At 47.6% G+C, this 9385-nt stretch overlaps 1 protein-coding gene across 1 annotated transcript; it reads right to left on the reverse strand.

Moving 5' to 3' along the window:
- Nucleotides 1-649: 649 nt before the first annotated feature.
- On the reverse strand, nt 650-7840 carry POU4F1 (POU class 4 homeobox 1). The gene is made up of 2 exons (XM_085622077.1): nt 7546-7840; nt 650-5362 (listed from the first exon to the last, which is right to left on the reverse strand). The coding sequence occupies exons 1-2, from the start codon at nt 7669-7671 to the stop codon at nt 4385-4387; spliced, it is 1104 nt and encodes a 367-aa protein (XP_085478203.1). The 5' UTR covers nt 7672-7840; the 3' UTR covers nt 650-4384.
- Between the last annotated feature and the right edge of the window lie 1545 nt (nt 7841-9385).

The raw sequence follows: 9385 nt of genomic DNA on the forward strand, positions 1-9385 counted from the left end.
ATGTCTATCTGTGTGGTTTCTGGGTGTGTGCGCGAGTGTTTGTTTGTATGCCTGCATGTCTATCTCAGCGGTCTCTGTCTGTGTGTGTATTTGTGCATGTCTGTATTTGTGGATTCTGTGCGCCTGTATGCGTGCATGCCTATCTCTGTGATTTCGGTATGTGTGCATGTCTAGCTCTGTGTTTTGTGCATGTGGGCACGCCTGTGCGTGTATGCATTTATTTGACTTGGTTTTTTTCTGTGTTTCTTACTGTTTATGCATCTCTGTGTGTACCTGTGTGTCTGGCAGTATGTGTGTTTCTGTGTATATCTGTGTGTGAGTGTACCTATGTGTGTCTTTTTTATCTGTGTATCCCTTAGTGTGCGTGTTCGTGCTTTGCGTCTGTGTGCGCGTCAATTTCTGTGGGTTTTTTTTGCGCGTCTGTTCGTGTCATACATTCTATACACTTTTATCACAAATACTTCTCTTCCTACGAAGTTGCACAAACTCGCTCACCTGTAGTCTTTCTATCCGATGCGTCAAGCCAATCACAGATAAAGAACTCGTCAAGCATTCAGCCGAGTTTAAAACACACAACGCCAATCTAGCCACATCGACATCACACGTTCATGACAACTGAAGGAACAGCCAGTTTCGAGTTAACGAAAATTAGTTTTATTTTCTTAAAAATAACCTTTGTGCATATTCTTAACATCGACAATAAATGTATTTAAAAATCACAGTTTTTGTTTCAACCAAGAGACTCCCTTCAAAGTGTCAGGATTAGATAGTGAGTGTTGCCTTCACAGGTTCGGCGGTGAAATAAAAAAACAAGTGTGGGGGTGCTGTTGAGGCGTGGTAGGAAAGAGGGGTGTTTCCTGTTGTTTTTATACATTTGGCATCTTTCGGCTCACAGTCAAGCACATGACGAGGAAGGGTATACTATTAGTGTGAAGCAACGGGTGAATAATGAATGGCCAATTGTATTTAAACTTGAGACAGCGCTTGTTTGTGTTTTTTGACGTACTAACTCAAACTGGAAGGTAGGCGCTACATTGGGCAGCTGAGTGCTACTACATATGTGCCACCAAAGTCAAATGCCACTGTGTGCCAGCGGCCCCTCGGGCCTACACCAGCCTCCCAGGAGGCACAGCAACCCAGGCAGCCGCACCCGTCTGTATTTATCAACCCATTTATTCATATGGAATAAACATCTTTTAAGGCGCATAGCTCCTCTCTAAAAACATGTAATATACACAGAGACGTTTTATTCAATAGCACCGCTGTTTGTGAATGCGTTTAACATGTTTCATGTAAAACAATGGGCGTACTGAGAAATACAAAACACATTCGAGCAGTTCCTGTTTTTGAAAGCAGAAAGAAAAAAATGTCACAAAAGTTACCAGCCGACGAATGGAAAATCAATATAATCACAATACATATTTAGCGGCAATATCTTATGTTTTGGGAAGTGTACAGGGGCGCAGGAGTTTGCTAACTGCGTTTTGCGGGCAAAATATTTTGAAAACGATAACAAAAAATATTATTTTTGTAGGAATACGTCATACCCACAGCCCAACCCTGAAATGACAAGGAACATCTACTAACAGGTGGAGGAAATAAAGTAAACATTTGGGGAAACGAGTATGGTTGAATCCTGTGAGAACTTCTTGGCTTTCAATATATACAATATTATTAATTTCTCAACGCACATTAATACTTGTATTCAACAAGACCAGTGTGTGGGTGTTCGCTGTGAAAACAAGCATCGAACGGTGCACGCTCGCCTAGTCAGTGCTCGGGTTCAAGATGCATAGAATGTTTGCATTGCAAACAACGGTACTGAAATAAAGACAGCAACAGCAGATCATGGTACAAAAATAAATACATGGACATCAAGCAATGACGTCAAAATAAATACAATACCCGGCAAACATGATGTCAGTATAAATACATAAATAAATACGTACAGAAACCAATGAACAACTCTCGTATTGAGTTATTGAAATTATTAACAGTGGAGATTTGATTTCGGATCTCGAAGTGCCCTCAATTGGGCACGCGTTATGCCAGTCTGGTTGGATGGCCCATATGTCCGGATTCTTTAGGAGTGAACTTGCACCCTGGTGTGTGAGTTTGTGTGCCCACATATCTCGGCAACACGCACCTGCTTGAATGTGAAACACTGCCCTCAAATTCAGGACAGTGCAATAGTGCAAATTATACACGAGTTCTCTGGCCCAGAGTTACACTTCACAAAACGAATACTGGTTTTATTTGGGGGGGGGGGGGGCGTGTATTTGTGTGTGGGGGGAGGAGAGAGACGGTGGAGTGGAGTGGGCGGTGTACAACATACAACTGTTAATTGAAACACTTGAAAAATATCCCCAGCCCTAAATTTCAGTTTAAAAAACACACAGATTAAAAAATGTCTCAATTCTGTTTGCAATTATCAAGCAAATCCATATTGTATGACCTCCCCCGTTCTGGGTACAAGAACACGGTAGTTTTTCTGTTGCAGTCAAATTGTGAGATTATGAAGGTAAAAAAGGGAAGCGCTATGGGGTACCATTTTAGATGGAGTAATGCATTATTTCGTTTTTTTTTTGTTTTTTTTTTTTCACTGCAGGTGTAAAGCGACCACAGAACGCTCTTCCTGACATTCTAAACCGGAAGGAGCTCCAGCCCCTTCCTGGGAGACAACGTGACAGGAGGATGCGGGAGCGGGGGCTGGGGGGGGGGGTTGAGCCCCTGCTTGCCTCCTGAAGGGCCTAGATAATGTAGACCCCTTCTGGGACCTGCACACACGCCAAGTCACCCAGCAACCACCCTCCACGGAGCCAACACGATAAAAAAAACCCCAACAACAGAGAAGGCGAAACCTAATTGAATAAACAGCGTCAGTTTCACATTATCTTTAGGCCAAGTACAGAATTAATGCTTCAAGCAGGACAGCTTCTGTGGTACGGGGGGGGGGAGGGGGGAGCACATTTAAAGAACCAATGAGAGTAATGTACGCATGACACAGATATGTGTGCATTTCAGATTATGTGTAGCTCTGAACCAATAGCGGGGCACCTATTAAATCACATTTTTATCTTAGGTCTTCTAGGCCCAGGTATTTAGGAGACAGGGTCCTTTAGCCTTGTTGTTTGTAAACCTCCCCAGAGTCAAAAGGTAGCATTATTGGCCCATATTATAGTCACACATTTAGTCATTATTGTGTGTTTTTTCAAGAAAGAATGGATGTATTAAAGACACAGCTATTGAATTATGTAGCATAGCAGGCTGTTTTTTAGGTTCCTCGTTGACTAAATAAATCAAATTACATATGGGAAATAAATAATGGGTGTGTGGCCATGCCTGTGTATTACAGATTTTGAAAGCAACGCTACTTTTGTGCAATAAAAATACCCAAAAGAGGGGAGAGTGAATGTGTGTGTGTGTGAGACACAGTAATTTACAATATATCACATTGCTTAGGCAATGCGTTACATATTGTGCAGGAGGCAAACATATATCAGCATTTCACCCACAAATGAAATTGTTTGATTCAAAAGCTCATAATTATTCATAACATAATACTGAATCGTAACTTGCTTTTTGTCTAGAACTTCACCCCCACTCCACATGTCGTGCATTACAGGTGTTACTAATATCCACGTTAATGGCCCTCAAATTATGGACTAGGAAGGGTGGAAAGGCTGAACTGGCCCTTTAAGGATTGGAATCCAAAGCACTGCACATAACAGGTGTTGGTATCAGTCATTTTAATTGTGCCAAAATGATCGACCTGGAAGAATGGAAGGCTGAGCTGACCCGTCCTACATGCAGACTCGTGACACGCAGATCACAGCTATGCCAGCAGTGAGCTTTAATTCACTGTAATATACAGTGTTGTCTTCTAGGCGCTATATATAAAGTGCTATTTTCTGTCTATAGCACTATGTACAGGTGTTGAAACAGCGCTGAAAGAATTAATTTCACTCCAAGTTCATACATACTGGTAAAATATGCACCATACTCTATTCTGCAGCATGCCTTTCCTTCTTTTTTTTCTCTGTTCTATAAAACTCACAAACAAACAGGTAAATAAATAAATAAATAAAATACTGCAGTTTAAAGTGTACGATACAGATTGCGGGCCTAAGCAGTCCCCTGAGGCCTCAGAGCCCCCTTCCATTTGTCACATGGCAGGTCAGGTGCGATGGGCCAGTAAACCCACCGGCACCTTCCCAGGGCCCGTCCCCGGTGCCCAGCAGTCCTCCGTCTCAACAGTCCCAGGGAGTCCAGCGGCGCTGGCGCCGCTCGGTCCGAGCCTCTTCCGGAGCTGTCCATGGTCCCGCGGATCAGGCTCGCCTCGCCAACGAGTCCTCGACAAGAGCCAGACCGAGCACAGGGGCGGTCAGTAAGTGGCCGAGAACTTCATGCGCTTCTGCTTCTGTCTCTGGTTGCAGAACCACACCCTGACCACGTTTTTTTTCAGGTCCAGCTTCTCAGCGATGGCGGCGATCTTCTCGGAAGAGGGCCGCGGCTGCACGGCGAAGTAAGCCTCAAGGGAGCGCTTCTCGGGCGCCGCGATGGAAGTCCGCTTGCGCTTCTTCTCGCCCCCGTTGAAGAGCTCGGGCTTGGCCATCTTCTCGCGCTGCGCGCCCTCCGCCTCCTCCAGCCAGGCCTGCAGGATGGGCTTCAGCGCGATCATGTTGTTGTGGGACAGCGTGAGCGACTCGAAGCGGCAGATGGTGCTCTGGCTCAGCGAGCCCACCCCCGGGATCTTTAGGTTGGCCAGCGCCGAACCTACGTCGGCCTGGGTCACCCCCAGCTTGATGCGCCGCTGCTTGAAGCGCTCGGCGAAGGCCTCCAGCTCACGGGGGTCAGTGTCCGAGTCGCACAGGGAGGTGAGTCCGGAGGGGGGCCCCTGGTGCGAGCCCATCAGCCCCGGGTGAGGCAGGCCCGAGCTCATGTTCATGGCCGCCTGGTGGGATAGGTGGCCCAGGCCGTGCATGTGGCTGTGCGGGTGGGCGGAGGTGGAGATGAGGCCGCCGCCGGCACCCCCGGGGCCTCCCCCTGGTCCGCCGCCTGCTCCTTGACCCTCGTGGCCCCCGCCGCCTCCGGCCATCAGAGCCAGGGAGGGCGAGGAGATGTGGTCCAGCAGGTCGCCCGGCTCCAGGGGCTGGTGGTGGTGGTGATGGTGGTGGTGATGGTGGTGCGCCAGCGGGACGGTGGAGTTGGACGTGCAGGGCACGCTGTTCATCGTGTGGTAGGTGGCGTCCGGCTTGAAGGGGTGGCTCTTGCCCTGGGACACTGCGATGTCCACGGCGGCCAGGGCCTCGGCCCGGGCCAGGAGCGTCTCATCCAGGCTGGCGAAGATGTTGCTCTGCAGCTGGAAAGAGAGACAAAGATGTACGTGTGACAATAACAACGAGGCGGCAAAGAGCAGGAAACACAGGGCGACATGACGGGGAAAGGTGTCTTGTGGGGGCGCAGGAAAGAGGCAGGTGGAGTGAGAGGTGATGCACAGAGAACTCCGACAAAACAGAGACAGAGAGTAGGGGGAAAATAAATTAAATAAGAGAATGTAAAGGAAACATTGATAGAGGAAAAGCACAAGGGAAACCAGAAAGAATATGTTATCTAGCTGTCAGTTCGGAACTCAGATTGGAGGGGAGAAAGATTAAACAATGAACTAGCAAGGACAAAGAGGAAATGCAAGACTTTGGGGAGGGTGTGTATCAAAAAAAGACATGCACAAGGGTTGTGATCAAACGTAGAATGGAGAGTGAATAGGGAGTAGTCACAAAACAGCGGATGTGGGGTGGCAAGATGGAAGGCAGAGGGTTGGGTGCCAGGCGGAGGAATCCGGCAAGCACAGAGTGCATAAGAAATGGAAAACACTCTTCCAGGGGACGAGCCACAGAAATGAAAACACAGGAACCAGAGAGAAAGTGGGTGAAGTCCGGGAGACTGGTGTGAACACGCTTTCAAAAGAGATCACAGGCGCTCAGATGATTGCAGAGGGAGACATGAAAAAAACATTAGGCGCAGCTTGTCAGGATGTGCCCGGCAGCGCTTTTATTAATGCACACACCGTGCATGCGGTGCACGGGGAGGGGAAGGGGCACCAGGAAAGGGAATGAGACCAGAGAACAGACGGAGATGCGATTGAGGGGCCGGAAGATGGCTATACAGAAGAAAGGAGAGAGCAGTTGCGAAGGGAAAGAGTTATGTCAGCAAATAGCAATGTGCAAAGGGGAGGGATATCAGAGAGAAGGTAGAAAGACACGAAATGATTACATGGATAGGATATAAAGAGAGAGAAGTTAAAAAACAACACATAAGGACTAAAGTCACAGAAACCATAAAAAATGAATTGGAGAGTTAGAAAAAACAGCGAGGATAAAAGAGGCAAATGAAAAAGAAAAACAATCATGAAAGGAAGTGGAACATATTACAGAAGTGAAAGGAGGAATACAAGGGACAGCTGTGTGAACTATAAAGAAAATGAGAACGAGTTAAAAAGACAGCCTGAGGCGAAAGAAGCAAACTGAGATGAAGATGTGCAGAAAGAAGTGACTAGTGAGCGGAGAAAAGAGAACAGAACTCGAGAAAGTGCAGGGGCATAAGTTGGCGAAATGTCTGAACGAAAAGGACAGAAAATTCGAAGGATTTTTTTTTTAAAGATCCACTGAAAGAGTGAGAACAGAATAAAAAGAGACTTAAAGAAGACATGGGTGTGTGGAAAAAAGTCTAGAGGATGCAAAGAGTGCGCAGAGGAAAAGGGTAAGAGACAGAACAAGAGAATATGCAGAGGAAATACGACAAATAACAGAAAGAGTGTTTGGTGAAAAAGGGGAAAAAGGTGTAAAAAGCTAAGAAAACTAGAAGACAGATTAGTCTCAGTGCGTATACGAGAGAAATCATGTATGAAAAAGTGGAACTACAGAAGGTGTGAATTTTAGGGTGACAGATAAAAGAGTGACGGGAAATAAAGAGGTTACTAACGAGAAAACACAGAATGTTAAAACAATTGGAATGGAAGAACATAAGAGGGAAGGCGAGAGAAGAATGAAGGATGGAAGAGCAAATGAGAGAGAGGGCGACAACATTTCAGGCTTAGAAAATGAGATGGAAAAAGCTTAGGGGAGAAGCAAGAATGTTACGAGTTGCAAGTCTAAAGGACCATTTCACAGAACTAGACACGGAGGAAAAAGTAGAGAGTACTAATAGAAGTAAAACAGAAGAGAGGTGAGAGCAAGAGAACAAGGATACATAAAAGCGTGGGTCAGGAGAAGAAGGAATACAATGAGAAAAACTGAACTAGTCACATGTAAAGAGGGCAGAGGAACATGCTAGACAGGGTGGAACACATGGGTGGACAGTGAAAAGGACTATCAGGTGGCGATGAGGAAATAGCGAAAAGCAGAGTTGAAGCGACAGTGAGACGTGGGTGAAGAGGGGCAGAGAGATGAAGAGACACGTGAAAAGACAAGGACAGGGGTGTACATGTGTAGAAAGGGTACAAACTGAGGCACAGCAGATACTGTACGAGGGTCGGGGCTCGCTTACCGGCGGGGTGGGCAAGCATGCCCTCCGGATGGCCTCGGAACTGCTGTGGTGCAACGTTGTGTACTTATGCTCAGGTAAACTCGGGTGCATGGCAAAGTGCGGCTGCTTGCTGTTCATGGACATCATCTTGAAGGCTGTGCGTGTAATCCCAGCCTAGGGCACGGGGTTGGTGGCCTGGCGCTCCCAGGTCCGGGCAGGGAGTGCGGCCACGCTCCACCCGCAACCTGCCCTGCTGCTCTCGTGCAGCCTCCACCTCCTGCCTGCCTGCAGCCGCTGTCACTGCTCTCTGCACTGCCCCGGCGCGCGGCACGCTTACACCTGAGCCCACGATCTCGTTGGCTAGAGCCTGCGGCTTCTCGCGAGAGGTCGGGGTTTGACTGACAGCCGTGCCGCCCGCCCACCGCGCGCTGCAAGCTCAGATCTAGCCAGCTCTCGACCTACTCCTCAAATGGCCACCGGGCGGCGCTGGGCAGGTGATGCACCTGTAACCAGGCGCATGCGCGATGAGCAGCACCTGCTGCTGGGCAACAGAACTGCGTCCAGAGTAGGACTTGTTTACAAATATGACCATATCGCATATATTGCACGAACATGCCTATAGGCTTTTTTTCTGCAAGGTGGTCTCATTGCCTTTGTGTACGGAAGAACAACATTGTGGAATTTCCGTATTACTTCTTATCGTTTTATTTACATAATACATCACCTCTACAGCATATGCAAAAACACTATTTTTTTGCCGGGGCTGGAACGCATAGGTTGAGGGTGACATTATTCACTTTAGTAGTTTTCTACCCTGTTAGTAAGAAGTAGTGGAATGTAAGTTATCGCAGTGTATTTTGAAATGTATGTTCTTGTACTTTTTACATACGCTTGTCTGCAGGCTCCAACATACATGTTCAAACAAGTGTTTGCATTATTGTGTTTATTAGATACAACACCCCTACTGTGAGGTTGCATATGTGACGTACGCATGCACAAATACGTTATGTTATAAATGCACCCTGGTACGATAGATATGGAAAACAAAAACTGTCATATAACTTGTATCGGGTGCATTTAGCTTCTTCTTTAAATTCCTTTTGCATGTATTGTATGGTTGTGCTTTCTCGAAGACAGTAAAAATGCATCAAAGCAATGTTAATTGCATTATTATATAAAGCGCTGCTTACCGCACCTCTGCGTTTCTAAGCGCTGTCTATAAAAGGTTTTACTTTATCCTTGATGGTCACCGTCTTTGATTGCCAGGAGCACACTTGCAGCTGTCAACTTTTGGAAATATAGTCTCTCTGCTGGCCAGCGTCCTCCAGAAAGCCTAGTAATGTGCTTTTGTTGTGTACGTGGGCCGGACTGCAGACTAGGCCGGCTCACTGGCCTGCATGGGAGCCCTGAGAGCCGAAGAACAGGTCACGCTCGCCCTCCTTGTAGAAAGGCACCGACCGTTCCTCGAGAGGTTTCACCGTCACCACTGTGCACGCGGACAGCGGCGGGCCTGGCGGCCACGAGCCACAGCAGGGCTCTGTTTGTGTGCAGTAGCGGAGGATGTAAATGAGCCTGGAGCGACTGTACAAATAATTAATGGCAGAGACACCGTAACGTGCGCTGATGAATGGCACTTCCTTCTCGCGTTCCGCCCGCATCGATTATCGCCGCCTGCTCTCGTTGCTGCGGGGGTAAAGAGGTGATGGCAGCTCTCCTGCCTCCTTCTTCAGCGCGAGGTGGTGGCCGTAGCGCCTTTGTAGGTGAGGCAACCAGTGTTCCCCAAGCACTACACCGTGCATCACTTGCTCTGGATGGCTCATGTGGCGAACTAGGGGGTTGGCAGGGACGTTGCTGTCAATAG

The sequence above is a fragment of the Triturus cristatus genome, chromosome 8, assembly GCF_964204655.1.
Source record: "Triturus cristatus chromosome 8, aTriCri1.1, whole genome shotgun sequence".
Classification (NCBI taxonomy): domain Eukaryota; kingdom Metazoa; phylum Chordata; class Amphibia; order Caudata; family Salamandridae; genus Triturus; species Triturus cristatus.

Coding starts and splice junctions, on each gene's coding strand:
- POU4F1 (XM_085622077.1), bottom strand. CDS start 7,671: ATGATGTCCATGAACAGCAAGCAGCCGCACTTTGCCATGCACCCGAGT. Junction 5,363..7,545: donor CATGCTTGCCCACCCCGCCG/GTAAGCGAGCCC, acceptor CTCTCTTTCCAG/CTGCAGAGCAACATCTTCGC.